The sequence below is a fragment of the Mugil cephalus genome, chromosome 19 (assembly GCF_022458985.1).
Source record: "Mugil cephalus isolate CIBA_MC_2020 chromosome 19, CIBA_Mcephalus_1.1, whole genome shotgun sequence".
Lineage (NCBI taxonomy): Eukaryota > Metazoa > Chordata > Actinopteri > Mugiliformes > Mugilidae > Mugil > Mugil cephalus.
The window spans coordinates 18,064,832-18,084,697 of record NC_061788.1 but is presented as its reverse complement, the minus strand read 5'-3'; the positions used below and the strand labels follow the sequence as shown (position 1 = coordinate 18,084,697).

Sequence of the window (19,866 nt, the reverse complement as noted above, 5' to 3'; positions counted from 1 at the left end):
TATAGTAGGAGCAATTCTTAATTTATGGTGTTTTTATTTATTTATTTTACAAAAAGAAAAAAAATGAAACAAAAGGTTAAAGGTGTGGCCTGGAATCAATTGTAAGTAAGCAGCTAGAAAATGTGAAACACTAAATTTTGTGGTAATATTTTCACTTTATCCTCCTGAGACCCTGTGTCCTCATACGGGGATGTTAAGTTTCAGGTTTGTGGCAGCTTATTCTGCTTCATTTAAACTTCTATTCTCTTAACTTGATAGTAGTTGGTCTAAAAGCGTGATCGCGGGCATTTCAGCGGATTCATTCTGCAGCCAATCACATAACGAAAGTGGACAAGGTACAAAAGCTCAATAAATTTTACAGTTGAAACATGTTTATATATTTATGCTTATTAACTTTTCTAGTTTAATATGACACACAATTTGCATCAATAGTAACAAGCTATAACTTTGCTAGTTAGCAAGTACTCAATTGAGGACTTAGTTTTTTGCAATTCTGCTTTTGCGCAGCAACGTTCAGACATGAAAATGAACAGTTTTATATTTTGTTACATATTGGTGATTTTGTTATAATATTGAGTGAAATAATCCCTGTGTCCACACATAAGGACAGATTTACTGTTACTTACTGTTCAAAGACAATGTTTACTTTTTGTAGTTCTTAGGTCCTACTCATCCCAAATAAAGAGAAATAGAGAAATTTAAAATGCATAACAAACTAAAGCTCAGGTTTCAGGTGGTTATATATTTTTTTGCTTTATAAAAATATAAGTCAGACCAGACTGGGTCAAAACCAAAAATTGTGCAGTGGGTAGATTAAAAGTTAGAAGTACTAAGAGTAATAACTTTAGCACATTAGTGTTTAGGTGTTATTGTTGGTGAAAACAGCAATGCGTTTTTTTTTATACAGTAGTGCTCATTTACTATTGTTAGTTTTTGCTTTTATCGTGAACAAGAAGGTCATCACTTCAATTCTTTTCAGCACAGATCACATTTTAAGAGGCTGTGCCGCGGCACACGTGCGACAAGCGACTTCAGAGGGAGATGCGCAGAATCTGAAAAACTGAACAACCCACTTCCACTGCAACATAAGTGGCAGGAACATGTATGCGATTAGAATAAATTTACTTTTGTGACATTTCCACTAAGATCACTGTTCTTTATTCTGTACGGTGCTAATGTTCAAATCTTCAAGACCATTTTTTTTGTGTGTGCGTGTGTGTGTCTGTGTGTGTGTGTGTGTGTGTGTGTGTGTGTGTGTGTGTGTGTGTGTGTGTGTGTGTGTGTGTGTGTGCGTGCAAGATATGAAATCTCCAAAAGCCCCTGGCTCAGATTAGTTATGCTCTACTAAGACGCAGGTGCCAAGTAAACAGATGTGTGTAGCTTACCACATTAGATCATATCTGTTTGGAGAGGGAACAGATTTAATAGCAATGCAGCCTGAACTATGTTTTTATTTAAAGCTTAGGTTCTTCTTCACCTATTTTTCATGCTAATTTTGCCTTTTCCCATTAACGAGGATGACAGACATCTTTTGCGTTCCAATACACTATATGGCTACTGTCATTGAAGATCACCTGAGTGATGCACATAATCCAGCATTGAATGATTTTTTTAATCAATCTGTACTGAGTAACTCTTCAGTCTGCTCTGTGAAAAGCCTCTCATGGGCGCGTACTCATGTCCAGTGGGTTTTTATTACTGTTCTGCCTATGCAGAAATCCATGCTGAACCAATGTGTGCTAATTAAAGAGGCTGTCATGCGGAGGCGTCAATGAGCCAGTGGCTGAATATTGCGGCTCTAGCTACACAGCCTGGAGTTTTCTGACATCTAAAATATGTCTGAATAACCCCCACTGTTTTTTTTTGGAGGCAACATGCTTGCAAACTCCCAGATGTAGTTTTAGTGATATAACATAATGATGTTTCCCTGAGGGCTCACAACAGACCTTCTAAATGCTCCAATGGGATTATCATTTAGGGAAAACCGATGGCTGCGTGTAGTGCTACGGATGCTTGGCGAGTTCGCGTAGAAGCTATTGGAGGTGATGGGAGTGACAGTGCATCTACTGCTTGAGGGACTGGAAGGATTTATTTATAGCACACATTTTCATTTTGTGTAGGTACTCATCATTTTCAGACACTCGCTATCATAGAACTTATAACCCTACTGCTGCTCCTCCTTTTGCTCATATTCTGGGATATTTGTTGTTTCATAGTAATGTTAAAAAAAAAAAAAAGTCTACACTACCTCACATGGCCTCTTGAGGACTGCTCGGTCAATCGACATGGACCTCCATGTTAAAATGGTCAACTTTGGAACATAAATTATAAACAAGTTTATAGTCCGGTACATTTAAAAAAAAAAATCTTTATAGGTAGTTTCATAATCATAGAAACTATTCTCACCCACTTCAATTATATTAAGACTTAATGTTATGCACAGTGAAGGGTGTGACCGCTTAAAGTGAGCTGCCATAGCATCAGCATAAAGATGGAAGGAACTGCTCCCCCTGATGAGTGGCTGCAGTACAGGCCATTTCATTTTTGTACGGTTAAATAATTTTATATTGTAATAACTTAATGGAAACAGGTTTGATCATAATCATAATCAACGAACTAAAGGCAAAGTTACATTATTATTATTATTTTAGGTAGTTAATGTAATGTTGGGGGCGGCACAGTGGCTTGGTGGTTAGCGCCGATGCCTCCCAGCAAGAAGGATCGGGTTCGAGTCCAGCTCGGGCCCTTCTGGGTGGAGTTTGCATGTTCTCCCTGTGTTCGTGTGGGTTCTTTCCGGGTACTCCGGCTTCCTCCCACCTCCAAAGACATGCTCATTAGGCTAATTGGTGAGTCCCTGTGAGTGTGAATGGTTGTATGTCTTAGTGTTAACCTGCTGGCGACTCCAGGGTGTACCCCACCTTTCGCCCAATGCCAGCTGGGATGGGCTCCAGTGACCCTAGTGCAGGATTAAGTGCACGGAGCTTGTTCAAGTGTTTTTTTTTTTTTTTTTTTTGGAAAAGTTTCTTTTCTGTTTAGTTATTATTAGTTATTTGATGCTGTAGAAATGGGATGTGACATAATGACGGCCGGGGCAGTCCTGTGGGGCTGTGAAAGTGGTTCTCCAAAATGGCAAGATGGCACCCCCCACATCCCTGGGAAAATAGTGTCAGCTTGGCCAATGCAAGGAAGTGGGAACACGTTATACAGTCTATGTGTAAGCCACACTCCAGAGCTCCACTTATAATCCACTTTTTTGAGTATTTATGGATTGGATGGTGGTTAGGTGGAGTCAGGCACTGCCAAGATGACAGCAACTGGATTGACTATGCTGAGCTTTAAAACTGCAGTTCAGGAAACGTACTGTGTAAGTGACATCACAGGGTGTCCATAAACTGATTACATTAATATGTAAACAGTGAAGGAATGTTGGGCCAGGGTTAGGGTTAGTAGGAAATGTCCCATGATTGCCTAATTCTACCTCCATCCACATACAGATTAAAAATTTTGCCACATATTATAATATTCTTATAATGAGCAACTGAGTGCTCTTTGAGTGTTTTTTTTTTCTTTTTAGTTATCACACAGTAACTTAATTAACATTGTTATTAATACTGCAAAATTGTATGTTCTAGCACTGACACCCTAATCCGTGTTACACAGGAGATAGTACTACAGATCACTACCAGCCAGCACATAAAAACATCCATTCATGTATTTACAATAAGCTGTGAATTTCAAATAATGTTCTATTCATCTAATCCCTGCAGGGAAGAAAAACAAGATGAACTGCTAAACATTACAGACAAAATTGAAAAGAGAACATTAACTCTGAACTTGTAAAGCGACAAGAAATTCAGTCACTCATAAAATGCCATTTTCCAGCAGGTGAAAGTGAATAGTTACCTGCCAGTAACGAGGTACAATACAGCATAGCGAGATGTGATTGCAGTTCATCGGGGACCAGGAGTGTTTGCTAACCATTTTAGCATAAAATTGTCACTGTGCTGTGTGACAATCCCCAAGTTGTGCTATAATGATGCATAATAATGTTTCCTCTCACCATATGCCACACAATAGAGGGATTTTTCTCCAGCTCTCTTTTTCTTAGTTGGCAGCTTCCGACAGCAGGTTAGCACACAGAAATGACAAATGATTTACGGTACACAAAACACACATCTGCGTATTCTCTGTATATATGTACGTATTAAATCTACATGTTGAAGCTTGTAATGAACAATTACAAGAGTCATTAGACAGCAATTTACAGACTGTACATTTATCGCTCTCTGAGGATTGGTCAGTGTTAGATTTGATGGGATTATAGGATATGCAAATGTATGATCTTGCGTCATTGATTCATCATCATTACAGCCTCTGTCTCTGTCCGCTTATCTTTCATAATGCACATCTGTTTGTCCACACTTCTGTTCTGGAAATTGATAACTCATGTATACACAGTTGCACATCCTAAAACAGATGTATTGTTTTTGGTATTCATGTTGTTTACTTGATGTCAATACGAAAAACTTTTTTTGCATACACATTTGATGTGCGTGTGTGTGTGTTTGCTATTGGATTTCTTTTTTTGGACCTTGAGGATATTTTGAAAATGCGACTTCTTCTAAGTAATGCATCACTCAGTTACGGCCCTCACAAGTGTAATAGGACAAATGTGTCTGATGTACATATGGTCATTTCCTTCTAAGTATAATCCGTGGCTACAAATCTGAACAGACAATTGAGAGGAAGTAATAATATCTTTGGAAGCGGCTTTGTCCTTGGACTGAGCATTGCACAGGGTCAGAACATTAAACAGCCCTGGGTCATGGATGTGTCCCTTGACCCTCTTGTCCCTCTGTGTAGAAATAGGAAATCACTTCTGGCACATTTTATGTGCCATGGCAACATTTTTCTTTTTTTAACCTGAGCTAACCAACACAGAATTAAATGACATGACAAACCCTAAAATGTGTACTCTTAGTCTTTGACATGTCTTAGTATTGTACTCATACATTGTTTTATGATATAAAAGGCAGGGGTTGTATGTAAAGCATTTTTTATTACCACTTAAATTCTGCATTTTTTATTTACTTATAGTGCTCCTTGGAGACTTTTTGTGAAGGCTAGGCTGATAAGCACAACTCTAAACTATATGACTGTGTCATCAGCATAGAGGGGATTTTACTAAGACGTAAACTAGTAAGTGAACAGGACATAAATGCCAACAGATCTCGACAGCTGCTTTGATCATGTAAGGAGATCAAGTCCAGAGATACCTAACACAATGATCTTAATCTAATTTTCAAATTCTTGTTTGGTTGGGAACAAAAAAAACAAAAAACTTTAAGGTCATACTTAAGGTATGATAATATTGAATCTTATTGTCCTATGGTATTGCTGTTCCCCGTTCTTGTGTTTAAAATGCAAATATTTTGTGTTTGCACTTGTACTAAAAAGTTAGAGTTTTAAAAAGTTCTGAAGTCTTCCGGAGATATCCTCTCTCTCTCTCTCTCTCTCTCTCTCTCTCTCTCTCTCTCTCTCTCTCTTTTTAGAAAGTTAAGAGTGTCTCATTTCAACTTAGGGGTCACAGGGGTCTTGCAAATGTTGGAAGAATCTTCAAAACTAAATGAGAACGGCTTGTACTAATCCTGAGAAAATAGTGCTTTCACATCATCCTGTGAATCGTTCGCTTTACAATTAAGCACAGAGCCTCCCGGTGTCTTAACCTTAGCAGATGTGTAGAATATCTGTCCAGATGTTCACTATCCTTAAGAAGTCTACCATATGTTAGAGGAGAGTCTAAAAAGGATGCAAAATTGCAAGGTACATATATCAGAAAGCAATTATGAGACTACAGCTATTGTTCTAATTTTAAAACAAACTATTTATCTTTTTCAACAATGTATATTTTCGTGTTTTTCCATTTATGTTATTTACTGGTTCACGTCTAAAACGTAACTTGATCTTCAGTCAGTATCTTAAATTCTTATTTTAATTTTTATCTTTTTTCTTTCTTTTTTCTTTTAGGTCCATTGCTGTGTGATGGACGACTGACACACCTCCTCTTTCCTCTGCTCCTCCTCTTGCGGGCTCCCCTGTTATTCAGTTTTGGTGAGCGCACCTGCCCCAATAGCTGCCGATGTGAAGGAAAAACTGTCCATTGTGATCAGTCTGGATTTTTAGATGTCCCAGAAAACATCTCAATCGGCTGCCAGGGCCTCTCCCTTCGCTATAATGAACTGCACACGCTGTTGCCCTATCAGTTTGCTCATCTCAGCCAGCTTCTGTGGATATACCTAGACCACAATCAGATTTCAGCGGTTGACAGTCGAGCATTTCAGGGGGTCCGTAGGTTGAAAGAGCTAATACTGAGCTCCAACAGGATCACATCCCTACACAATTCAACATTCCATGGAATTCCCAATCTTCGCAGTCTGGACTTGTCCTACAACAAATTGGAAATCCTGCAGCCAGGTCAATTCCATGGCTTACGAAAACTACAAAACCTTCACCTACGCTCAAATGGTCTCTCCAATATCCCCATTCGAGCTTTCCTGGAGTGCAGGAGTTTGGAGTTTCTGGACCTAGGCTACAATCGAATCAAGGCTCTTACCCGTACCACCTTTCTGGGGCTACAGAAGCTGATGGAGTTACATCTGGAGCACAACCAGTTCTCACGAATCAACTTTTTTCTGTTTCCACGCTTGGCCAATCTGAGATCACTCTATCTGCAGTGGAATCGCATTCGGGTGGTCAACCAGGGCCTTCCATGGACTTGGTATACGCTACAAAAACTTGACCTGTCTGGAAATGAAATCCAGGCACTGGACCCTGCTGTCTTTCACTGCTTGCCCAATCTTCAAGTCCTAAACCTGGAATCCAACAAGCTGTCCAATGTGTCTCAGGAGGCAGTGTCAGCCTGGCTTTCACTGACCACCATAAGCCTTGCTGGCAACATGTGGGATTGTGGAACTGGAATTTGCCCACTCGTAGCTTGGTTGAGGAATTTCCGGGGCAGCAAAGACACCACTATGATATGCAGCAGTCCAAAATATCTCCAGGGAGAAAAAATCATGGAAGCCACTAGGAACCATGGTATTTGTGAGGAAACTGATTACATTCTGACTGAAACACCCTCACCAACGTCTGAGCTAATTTCCGAAGCCACTGCTGAACCAACATTTGCCCCCACTAGCAACTCTCCACCTTTGCCACCAACCAACACCTATGGTTCTCTCACACCCGTAAGACCTCGACTGATATCTTACCCTACCTTGCCGGGGCATATGAGCAAAGATCCGAGAGACTCAGTGGTTCGCACTCGGCCCACTCACACACCACCCCCAGAGATGGAGCACATGACTCTGCACAAAGTGGTGGTCGGCAGCGTGGCACTCTTCTTCACCATGTCCCTAATCTTGACAATTATCTATGTGTTGTGGCGGCGCTACCCAGGTGCTACCAGGTTGCTGCAGCAGCGTTCCATGGTGGGACGGAAGCGTCGCAAAAAGAGTCCAGAGCCAGAGCAGAACCTTAGCTCCCAGCTCCAAGAGTATTACATGAGCTACAACCCTGCAGCCACACCAGAATTGGAAGTGCTAGGCAATGGCACTGGTTCCTGCACTTGCACAATCTCTGGCTCCAGGGAGTGTGAGGTATGATCCATCGCAGCCTAAAACTAAAAACTCAAAATCAAAATACAAGACTCAACTTTACTCAGAGGTAAATCTTTTATCAAGTACGCCCTGTAAAAAACCCTCTTAAATCACAGTTAAGCACCCTTAACACTTTTCATTCATAACATACTTATTTCAAATGTTAGATGTCTCCAATTATTCTACTTGTACTTCCAAATTAAATTCTTAAGTGGCAAATTATCTACTCCTTTTCTAGAAAAAGAAGATGTGACCAGGGGATCACAACGTACAATTAACTGTAGATTTAATTGGTTTCTTTTCTACGTTTTTTTTTTTTTTCAATTTAAGTCAACAAATTGTCATCTAAGTTTTATGTTCAAACCTACACTTTTGAAATATTCTTCATTGTATTTTGAATTTAAGGAACCCAAGAATAATTGGACTCCGTCTAACTAATTTATAGACACCACACCACATCAGCATGGCATGGCTCATGTTTTAAGGAATTTCTTTTGTTTGTGTGTCTGTTTGGGGGTGGAGTGTGTGTGGACTAGTACACGTATATGTGACTGAAGCAGTTATTTATCTGGGAATGAGTATTTTATATTACTAATTATCAAATGTGTTTTATTAGTCCTGCTGTACTAACAAACAATATAAATTTATGCAAAAAACAAGTGACAAGGTCAGTGACTTGCACTGCTATTTACCTACTCATATTTTGACTATCATAACAAAGTGAGAGTCGTTGCTTGAGAACCAATCACTAGAAGTACAAGGGAACTATATTATCTTGCTCATCAGGTTGAAGGTTGGTCTTGGTCTGAGAAGATTTGAAACCTGAACAGTCTTCTGGATAAGTGCACTGTAACTGCCCCTCAATGTTAAACCATGCTTGTTTCGCACAGTGCATTCTTCCTCACTTGAGGAGATTTACGGTAATCTGCACAGAGGGGAGGCAATACTGTTATCCCAAAGCTTAAAATATGGCTTAAATGTGGATCCCTCCTCTGTGATAAGGAGCATATCTATAAACCAGGGGTGATTGCAGTCACCTTCAAGAAAACTCATGAAAAATCTCTGCACACAAGTTCAGCCAATTAAAACAATTGTCGCTCATCTATAATATATTCACCAATGGGCCTATCAAAGTTTAAACATTATTAAAGCACTCCATTTGATCAGGCATAATATTATGACCATTATGACAGGAGAAGTGAATAACAATGACATATTAACAAGCCCTCGAAATGAAAAACAGCATAAGGTGCTGACCTGGCCTCCAATTTCACTAGTTCCCAAAATGATCATCATCTGTAGTATGATCCACAGAGGCCCCTCACCTCAACTCATAGAACATTCTGTAGCGAGACTGCAGTACACCCTCATCCATGTCCATTCTCTGAACAGATAGATACATACTTTATTAGTCCCAGACTGGGCAACTTCACAAAATATTACATTCAGACAGGGACTTGAACCCTGGACCCTTAGATTAAAAGTGTCATGGTCTAGGGATACCAACACAGTATTAAGGAGGTGGTTTTAATGTCATGCCTGATCTGCATAGTTTAAGATTTCAACACTACTAAAGAAAAAGTTGAAATTTGCCATTAAGAAATATACTAAAAACTACCCCTGCTTTAGAAGGACCTTGACCTCTGTCCACTTTTAAAGAGGCAGCCCTTTCTGGATATTTCCCCCTCAAATGTTTCCAATTAAAAAAATAATAAAAATATTGTTGGTGTATGGACGTAGGTAGGCCTTTTTAAAAAGACACCACTGCTGCTGCTCCTCCTGGGTTAATTTGACAAGATCACAACCGCCATGGTGAATTTTGCAGTAGGGACTAAATTTGCGGGCAGTGCTCCGGTGCGCTGAACATTAGGGAAACTTCTCGTTTGTGTCATAGTTTAATCAACTGTATCGGATATTTCTCCCATTGGTCTTCAATTCAGCTGCTTTACTTTACTTCAACTTGGTACTTTGCTTAACAATTTGGGACTCAAATCCTGCTCATCTCTTTTTTAGACAAGTAGACATTTTAGCTTTTGCACTGCATATGAAGAATCTGACTTTCTGAAATCGCTCAAGTGCATTTTCATTGTTAATATACCTCACAGCAGTATATCCCGCATCATAGTAAAAAAAAAAAAAAAAAAAAAAAGAGTAAATTAAATTTTCACTGCACAGTATAATATACAGTATATTAAAGGTCAACCAACTCACTTCGTTCTCTGTATGTCATAACTCCTCTATTGTTGACAGTGGAGTGGACTAGAACTGTTAAATTCTTTTCCTTTCAGTTCTGGCAGTTTATTCAGTTCAATGTTCTCGAAGCTTTACTGGGGAAAATGTGACGAGGTGACTTTCACATATTTCAAGCCCTTTGAAAGATTTGAACATTTGAAGCTATAGTGAAATTGATTGTAGTGGATGATGAGTGGATGATACATAGTCAGTGGCGAAAAGGCAATAAACTGAACTGAATTCCTTCCAGTTCCAGTTCCTTCACAGCTTAAATATGTTGTTCAATCTTACTTCTAAACATGAACTTGAAGTTTGTGCTTGCAGTTTGCATACATGGGATTTCATAAGACAATCAAGCAATCAGTAACTAGGGTTCTAGGTGTCTTAGGTGCTCTCTGAATGTAAGAGCTCTTCAGAGGTTCAGTCCAGTGGTGGTTATGATAAATCTAGAGCCAATTAACATGCTATTCATTCTGAATCTTTTGACTCCTTTCAGAAATTTAGGAATTCCACTTTGACACATTCAGTACGTCGACTGCAACGAACGCCTCAGGCGGAGAATTCTTTGACATCCAAAAGCTTGTTATTTTTCTGTGTTTTCTGCAATGATATGAGCACCAATTTAATTGAGTGAATGCCACAGCTTCACTGTTGAAACTACTGAACTATTCAACTATTGAAAACACATGGAAGAACTGTACCTTGAACTGTGAGGAAGCTCTCCTCTGGCCAATACTAAGGCTACTTTCAAATATAGGTAGAGAATGTTTATCCCTCAGCTCGGTTTGTTTGAGCCGGTATGTAAGGAGTGTGAAGACATGTCACCCACAGATTGATACAACTACATTATAATTATATAAACACACAGTTTACCTGATGCGTCTTTGGAAAAGATTTGCACAGATTTCCATTGTGGATATACATAAATGTTGTTTTTACACATAGCCTAGGTCAGGGGTCTTTTTTTTTAGGCCAAGGACCTCCTAAACACTATATGTGTTCTATATTAAACTATGCCTAGTGCAAACATTCATTCTATATTCTACATTTAATATTAAGCTATTCACAGTACACAGTACACAGTACTCAGCGGACCCTGGGGTCCACGGAGGTACTGGGTTGCGGACCCCCTGTTGAAGACCTATGGCCGAGATGCTTGAGCAAAATATTGCACGATTTTTGTTAGCTGAAAATGAAAACCAATCCAATCAAACCTCTTTTGTTGCCTCTTGTTTAAACTTTTGGGGCTGTTTTAAAACCATACATGCAAGTTTCTCAAGTAGTTTCTCGCAAGTAAGGCTACTATTTTAAATACCCTGATCATCTACTATGGTTTATTGAATAACTTAAGTTCACCTCTGATTCCTCATATGATGACCTCCATAACGAGCAAGTGTGTAGAAAAGGTTGTAGGAAAACAGTAATCCACTTCTACCCCACAACGCTCATATGACTCAAGCATGTACAGAAACTGGAATTGTTAACCCTGCTAAGAAGTCGATTGCATCTAATGTAGTTGATTTGTTGTAGGCTAAAAAGCAATCTAAGGCTGAATTTGACGTCTTTTCAGAGCAGAAATAAAAGCGTGTTTGTCACCAGTCCACAGCTTGACTGCAGTTTGCTGCCAAACAATAGCAGCGTCCTGATTCCGTCCTCGAAAACTGCAAATATTTCTGAAACAATCAGCGTCAGTGTATTGTCTCTCTCTTCATAACCCTAATCCACATCTCATCATCTCCAAAACAGCCTTTTCTTTTCAGCATCACTGACGGCTGTCTGAAGTAGTTTGATTGGGGAGTTCGACACGGTTGCTTATTCCAGGCGTTTAATAATTGAGGAGCTGGCGTCAGCCTGGTTTAGTTTGATGAAAGGGCCATCTCGCTGGCCGCCACAGCTGGCTGTGCCTTTCATTACGGCTCTGTGCAGCACCAACAGTCCCCATGGAAGGCAACGTGGGGGAACAAAAGCCTGCACAACACATTTACCTTGCTGTGGCTTGAATTTAGCGAGCTTTTGTGAAGCTGGCCCAGAATAGTGTCAGAGCCGAGCAGGAAACAGTCCACTGACATAAGCACTTCAGGCCAAAAGTTTTCAGGGTAGCAAACTTGGAAATAAAATAAATCAAGCCCAGACATTGGTTATCATTCACCCAGGCTGCTGAGGAGTCTTCTCAGATTAAGGCCGGGGGCAGCGCTTTGTGGAGAGTTTGCTGAAATCCCCAAAATCCATTCACTAATGCACCCATTCACTTCATATTATAGGAATTTGTAAATGTGAGCAGGTGTCTCATGTAGGAGTTGCGGGAAGCTTTTAGCAGCTACATAATCTTTTGGAGGACTGGTTCCACAATGACAGCAAAGCAATTACCGCAGGAAAATCCAATAACAATGACACAAGCAGCCAATTAAATGGAGACTATGCTATACATGAACGTGCTTACTGAATATTGTACTTAAAATTAACCGTTGTCGTATTTATATTTTTCAATTACATAACTATAAGAGTCACAATTTTAATTATAATTCACATAATTCACATTGTCTCTAAAGGCTGCAGAAAGTCTAAGTCAGTGACAGTCTAATTTAAAGTTTATAATTACAACCTTTGCTGTAAATGTGCTGGTAACATTTACTCTGTCGCTTGGCAACACGACACTACACTAACCTGAGACGTTTCCCTCCAGATAAGTGGTCAACCAAAAGTGTGTGACCAGTGTTTATCTAAATGAAAAGATACTTCCTAGGGGTTTTAGGTTCGTATCTTTGCCAACACCACATTTCAGCAGAATTCTAGGGAGTGGAAAAGACAGACTGTGCTTTCCACATGATACATCAAAGAAAGTAATCCTTCTCTTAAGCTGAATGAATGTTGATACTAACCCAATGCAAGCTAACAATCGGGCGAAAACTTTTTATTTAAAAGCAATATTTTAATATATTTCATTTTCCCGGAGCCTTTATTTTCGGTTGTATGATGTGTCTCTTGTTTGAAGAGCCAACTATGGGTGAGGCACGGTTAAGAGAATTCTGTGCACAGAGGGTTACACCCTGAAGAAGTTTGCTGCTGGCTTGTATCCCAGTGTCTGTTTTTAGCACTAATATATAGAATATGCAGCCTTGTGATTGGCTCAGCAGCGATGGGGGCGGGTCTTCTGTCTCCATTTATCCCGTTACTAACAAAACAATGGATTCATGTTAACGTGCATTCAAATAAATTTAAATTTGTGGGGGAAAATTTGGGGGAAATTTGAAAAATATATAAAATATCTAATCAACCAAACATTTTGCGACTCCCCTGCAGTACCTCCGTGGACACCCTAGGGGTCTTGGACTCCCCGTTGTTAAGAAGTTTTAAACTATTTTGTCATGTTCCTGTTGCTATTAATGTGGAGGTAAGAGAAGTAACCGTAGTGTGCAGGAAGAAAGTATGTAAGAACAAATGAAGGCATCTAGTCCAGGCGTGGCCAGACTCTATTCTTATCAAAATATGAGTCTGGGAACGGAGATACTTCTGAATGCAATTAGAGCAACTAATGAGAGGCATTTTGGTGTAAACTAATTCAAGTCCATGGCGGTCAGATGATGCTGTTACTCTTCTGTCCATCACTGCACTGCATTACTAAGCAATGTGAGCCAATCTCCTGGAGCGCAATCTGTTCCCAACAGAGCAGCTCCAGACCAGCTCACTCCTTAGTGGTACTGTACACTGGCACATGTGTCTACCCACAGCTGTCTTTTCTCCTTCTTTTCCCACAGATATTGCAGAGTATTTATTTGTCTACACAAGATGCCACACGTGCATATATAGATATATGTATAAATACACCAATGTGCATACGCATGTAAAAATACCTCTGCAAGCAGGTCGATAATCCTACAGCCAGTCTTGTGAATAAATTCGTATGACTACGTTAGTCTTCTGTCCACATCAAAACTACACCAAATAATTTGATTGTCCCAGCAGATCTTCGCTGGAGCATGATAAATTCCCATTGGTTCCAGTCCAACTTTCACCCCCCAAACATTTTACTGGCAGAAGAAGGCTGCGTAGTGTGAACTTTCCTCCTTAAAATCTAGTTGAACTTGTCAACCAACAGCCACCGTCCATAGCGTAAAATAATAACACAGCAAAAAGGCATCACTTTCATCTATCTGCTCTGACTACGCTTACTGCACTAACACCGTGGTTAACCGTTCTGAATTAATATTTAAACTGTAACAACCTAAGTGTTCTCGTTTTTTTCCCCCCACATTCTGCTGCAGTCTCAAAGGTCCACGTTGTCCGACCATTGACTGAGTCAGAAAAAAGTCAGCTATTGTCTCTAGACACCGGAACACATGCTGGAAGACGGAACAAGTGGAAACACAGACGTGGGTGTGGGTTTTCAATCTAAATATACAAAAAACACCAGCAGCAGTAGAGTAGTGTGAGTCGGATCACACTAGCCAACCAACTCTCTGTGGCTTTAAAGTGACGCCGAGCACACAGAGCTTCAAGGATATAATGAGGATATATTTTGGATCAGTTCCTTTACAAAGCAGTCACAAAGCTAATAAGACTACAGTGAGCTTCATAAACTAGGTTAAACTCGTCTTTTGTTTGTTTGTTTTTTTCAGAAAAAAAAAACATGTTAGAACATAATTCATGGTATTGTGTTTTTGACATATTGAGTTCAACCGCTACGCTGTTCTTTCAAAGATATTGATGTTCAAAGATTAAATGCTTCTGCCATCCTTCATGCTGACAGATCGTGGAAGAGAACAAAATATTTTAAAGATCAGTTAATAAAAGATTAACCATTGCAGTATCAGTGCTAGGACTTGTGGATAGAGGTAATGATTGGTAATGTACTTGTGCAGCAAATCAGTGGTATGTGTAGATATGAAAGAATAGGGAAATGATTTGCTTTTCTGTTGTTTCTGTTGTTGTTTTAAGGCCGTTTTAAGGCTCAATAAAGACCATAATCATCATCAATCAGCAAAATGCAAAAGATTAAAATCTGATAACTGCACGTGAAAGGACCAGTAAGTGGAACGCTTGTCTGGCATAAAACCATAAAAAGCATGAGAAATCAGCCTTCGGTAACTGAGGATGTGATTGTCTCATATAAGGCACAGAAGGCAAAAAAAAAAAAAAATGAGATTCGCCAGTTCACATCTCTCTTTGGTCTTTCCTCAAGCGCTCCCTGTTTCTGGGAGATACTGCAAGCGTACCTCCACCTAACCCCCTAGATGGCTTTGAAGAGAGAAGGATGTCACACAGCCAGCCTCGGCGTTCGCTTTGCATGTCCCCTGGCTAATTTCCCCTCCAGTCTCGTTCCACTTGACAGGCGTTCCTCCAAAAAACCATTTAGGAGAACACTTTCATTTTCCGCTCCCCCTTCCCTTTACCGCAACAGTTCGAAAGGAACCATTAAGAGCTTAAGCTCAGGCGTGTGTACGCTGGGGAGAAATATCTCAATGACTATACAGTAAGTTTAACACTGCAGATCCCCTCCCCGAAATTTTCACTTGCAGACAGTGAAACAGCTTTTAATACGAGCAGCAAGAAATCCTCTGTGCTCTTAAAATATTAAGTTAATCATTTCTGCACAATTTTAAGGGAATCAATTATTGAGAGGTTTTGTGCGATCAATCGATGGGTGTTTCGGTTTAATGCCTTTTTTAAAATTCCCTGTGTCTTACACTGGAGTGGGATTGAGATCGTGCCGCCCATGCCAGCCAATAGCTGAACCGCCGGTAATGGCAGCGGGGAGCTAATGAGAGCAAGATGTATGCCGCTGTTGCTCGGCCTGAGTGTTTTTCTGGTTGACAAAGCGGAGAAACGCGGGAAAATATCTTCATTTATCACCATTAAAAATGCGCACGGTTCGACAGCTGCCTCGACCACAATGCCAGGGAAGCCCTTGATGAGAAGTATCTCCACTCCTTCAATGCAATAGCCTCTTAACTATCTCCGAGGGGCAATTGCGTGCCCGTTTCTCTCGATTGCTGGGTCATCCTCAAACGAACTTCCAGCGGGGTTGCACTAGGTGATGATGCATGCGCTGCAATATTGTAAACGTGGCTCTTTACCCAAGGCTCTCCCTCCTATCTCACATGCAGCAATACAGTCACAAATACTCAACACAAACCCCAGTGAGTTGTGTATTATTAGCAGCATCTGGAGCCGAATTCGGACCCTGCAGCTAAGACTAATAGGGATCTTCTCTTTTACTCTGTCTCGCAACAAAAACACAGAAAGAAAATATTCTGCGGCAGATTTGCGAAAAGTGAGTTTATATGTGTGCTTCTTGTCCTGAAAGGAGACAACGGCTCAGCGGATCCTTATATAAAAGATCCACCCCCATTTTTGTCCTAAATTAAATTTTATAATCTGCCCTCAACCCCAACTCCCTTTTCCTCTTGCCGCAGGTTTATGGCAGCTGCTGTGTACCTCAAGCAAAGATAACAATAGCATCAACCCACCCACCTTCACTTGTTCTGTCGAAAGCAGACAAACATCTTATTTCGCCGCAGACTTAATATCTGCAAAGCCGGCTCTCACGAATGCATCGTCAAACTGAACTGGTATAAGTCCTTATATCATGACATTAATGTGCTGCGCGGTCAGTGCAATTAAAATGAGCAACACGCCAGCCTACACACAGGCTGCTTAAGTGCATTTCTGTAACAATACCGTGTTATAAATGTATAATAATACGGTGCCAATAGACTTTGTTAATTAATTCACACATGTGACACTTTGGAGTGGAGAAACATCAGAGGGAATGGGAGAGAGATGGCGAATGACATGCAACAAAGATTCCTGCCCAATCTGCAACAGAGGTAGTCTGTAGCTGACATGTTCAGCATATTAAACCCCTAGGCCAATGGGGCAGCCAAAATTGTATTACTCTGAATTAAAAAAAAAAAGTTTTGTGTTATATCTGATCTCCTTAAATGAGTAAAAGTCTAACATTAGATGAGATAAGATTAGATGCGACTTATTGATGCCCTGTGGGGGAAAGTTATAAATTACATAGCAAGGCAATAAAGAGTCCAATAAAGGATATCAAAAAATATATGTTTTTCTACAGTGTACATATAGTATGCATGTATTTTATGAATGTATGTATTTATGCATAGTGTATATCTATATATGTACATTTTCAGCATTTGTAGACAAATATGATATGATAGCAACTATGACAAGTTGTGCAAGAGCACAGTTTCTACAGAATCCAGATACTTGTGATTCTTCTTTGTGTTCCGGTCACATTAGTGATTTTCTGACTGAACCTGCTGGGCTAATGTTAAATCTTTTGGTGTAAAGTTGGTCCTGGGCCTTCTGGGTCACCTCTCCAGGACTGTAACTACACACTATGGTGACGGAAACTGCAAGAGCTGTGGTCCACTTGGTAGTAGCCTGTTGCTTCCCCATTGTTGGTGATAGTGACCCAGGAAGTGGAAACAAAGATGAACCCAACAGGCAAAAAAAAAAACAGACAGACAAGCACACAAGTATAAACAACTACGTATGTAGATCCTGCAGTACCCTAAATGAGCCTTATGAGAGACATAGTAAAAGACGTCATCTGAGCACAGTTGAGTTGAATTTGTTCAAACCTAATGGCTCTGATTGGTTGTAGCAGTTTCTCTGTATCTGCTGAAACATGCCTCATAATGAAATCCAAATAAAGTTTTACCAGAATCTCATTCTAATGAGAATGATTTGGGCTACACCAAGGTAAAAATTAGAAATTGATTGGTTCCACTTTTAAATAGATTAGATCTGTCTGGGGCCTTTCATGTTCTCCCTGTGTCTGCATGGGTTTATTCTGGTTTATTACTCTGGTTTCCTCCTACCGTCCAAAAGACATGCTTCTTAGATTCATTAGTGCTTCTAAATTGGCCCAAGGTGTGTGTGTGCATGAGTGTGAATGTTTGCCTGTCTCTCTGTGTTAGCCCTGCGATAGACTGGAGATCTGTTCAGGGTGTACCCTGCCTTTCACACAGTGATGACTGGGATGGGCTCCATTATCCACCAATAATAATCTTGACGAAGGACCAGCTCCTCCTGTCCTTAGCTCTCTATATATCTATATATTGTTTATAAAGATGGACAAATCAATTTTGCAATTTTGAAGCTCAGTGTAAGTGGAACTAGTAGTCATTACCTTCATAAACACTCAAACACCAAATTCTCATCGTAAATGAGCAAAGTGGTGGTGTGTGAGTGGAATTTATAGGCGAAGGTGAAGCCAAGCAACCGGAAACTGCAACCATCTGTCTCACAAAGTGTGCATTCCCTAAATGTACCGTAGGCTTTGATATAATTTAAACGAGTAAATTATATAAAATTAAATTTTTACATGTTCTCTACTGCTGTAACGTTGGCCATTTTAACATGGGCATTTACTGGGGTTTGACTTGTGTCAAGAGTTTCCCTTTAGAGGCCATTTGAGACAGTTGTTGCTCTTCAGGTATCATCTGGACTTGTACAACGACAGTCGGTGAAATGTGCCTGAAGTGGTGCGGTATTTGTATTTGTATCGACCTTCAAAAGTCAATACTAAAGAAAAAATAGATTTAAAACACATTTGACTCTTTCAGCATGTTATTACAACTTCGAAAGACCATATACAGAATTAAATTAAGTAAAGTTTGTCTGCTTTGTATTGTCTTATCTATTTCTTGAAGGTTACACAGTACTCACCGTTTCAACTCTGGCTACCTACTGATCCAGCTCCCTTCTAATGCAAGAAAAATGGATGCAGAATGGTACAAAAGAAAGTGTCCTAAATTCAAAACTATTTAATGTATCTGTGATTGGCTGAGTAGCCAATCAAAAATCCACAAAAAGGGCCGTCTCTGTCTGCATTTCTCCTTTTCTTGATAGCTGTAGCTAATCATAAGAGAAGCAGAGGCTTTTAGCCACTCTGTTTCATTCTTTAGAGAAATTGTCATGTGGTGAGAAAAGAGCCAGGTTTTAGATGAAGAGGAAAAGCTGTGCTGTGGCATGAAGTGTGTTGACATCAATCATTCAGCTGTTGAGTAAATGGAAAAGTCTTCTCTTGTGGGAGTGAACATTTACTCCACCGTGCTAGACAATGACATTCACATTCTGTGAGCTCTCTGCAGCCCCACTCAGGGACTGTAAAGGATCACCAGAGCCCACTGATACAACATGATGACAGATACCAAGTATTTTGGGATTGTGGGGTCTGGATACACAGTAGTGATGAATAGCAGATTTAGTCAGTTTGGTCATTCTGGCCAAGATATTTTTCTAAGCAAAGTATGGGCAAGTTTTTATCATGTGTAACATTACTGTTTAAACGGCAGATAATTGCAGATAAATTTATAATGGAAACTGTACAACCAACATTATCTAAGCATACTTAGAATATACTGTCAAACAACATAGTAGCCTACTTGTTACTAGCCTGGAAGTCATCCTGAAGTTCCCCAGATTTTAGTGGGGGGATTTTCTGTTTAGACTCCAACATTAGAGCCACTCCATTCAGAATTCATGGTAGATTTGCTGGGCCAGTCACATTATATGAGTAAGCTTTATGCAGTGATGGACTGAACAGCAACGGCTAGGGTTCATTTTGTTTGCAACAAAATGGCTGTCCTCAGTGAGGCAAGGTGTTTAGATTCTGCTGTTGCCTGTTGTATTCCATTCTAAAAGCTAAGGTACATACACAACATTTATATGAAAAAAAACCTCAACAAATAAACAGCATATCAAATCTAACAAATATCTCAGTATGCAAAGAGTTGCGTCCAACTCTATTAAGAAAAAGATAATTAATTTTAGACTTACTCTTGTCCGTAGAGACCATGAAAAAATGTCATGACAATTTCAGGTCCCGTAAACTGAAATTCATGGAAAGCTAATGTGTGGCCTTAGCTCTCCAAGAGTGTCAGATCTGTTCAGTATCTCCCAATGTTGCATCTTAGTATACTCGGTACAAAGGGTACAAAATACATAT

At 39.9% G+C, this 19,866-nt stretch overlaps 1 protein-coding gene across 2 annotated transcripts in view; it reads left to right on the top strand.

The window, feature by feature from the left end:
- The window catches only part of lrrtm4l1 (leucine rich repeat transmembrane neuronal 4 like 1), a 56,066-nt gene that overhangs the window by 11,090 nt on the left and 25,110 nt on the right, over window positions 1–19,866 (top strand). For both annotated transcript variants that reach the window (XM_047568941.1, XM_047568942.1), the window contains exon 3: window positions 6,028–7,655. In XM_047568941.1, the coding sequence (XP_047424897.1) occupies window positions 6,028–7,655 (1,628 nt within the window). The remainder of the gene's footprint in view (window positions 1–6,027; window positions 7,656–19,866) is intronic.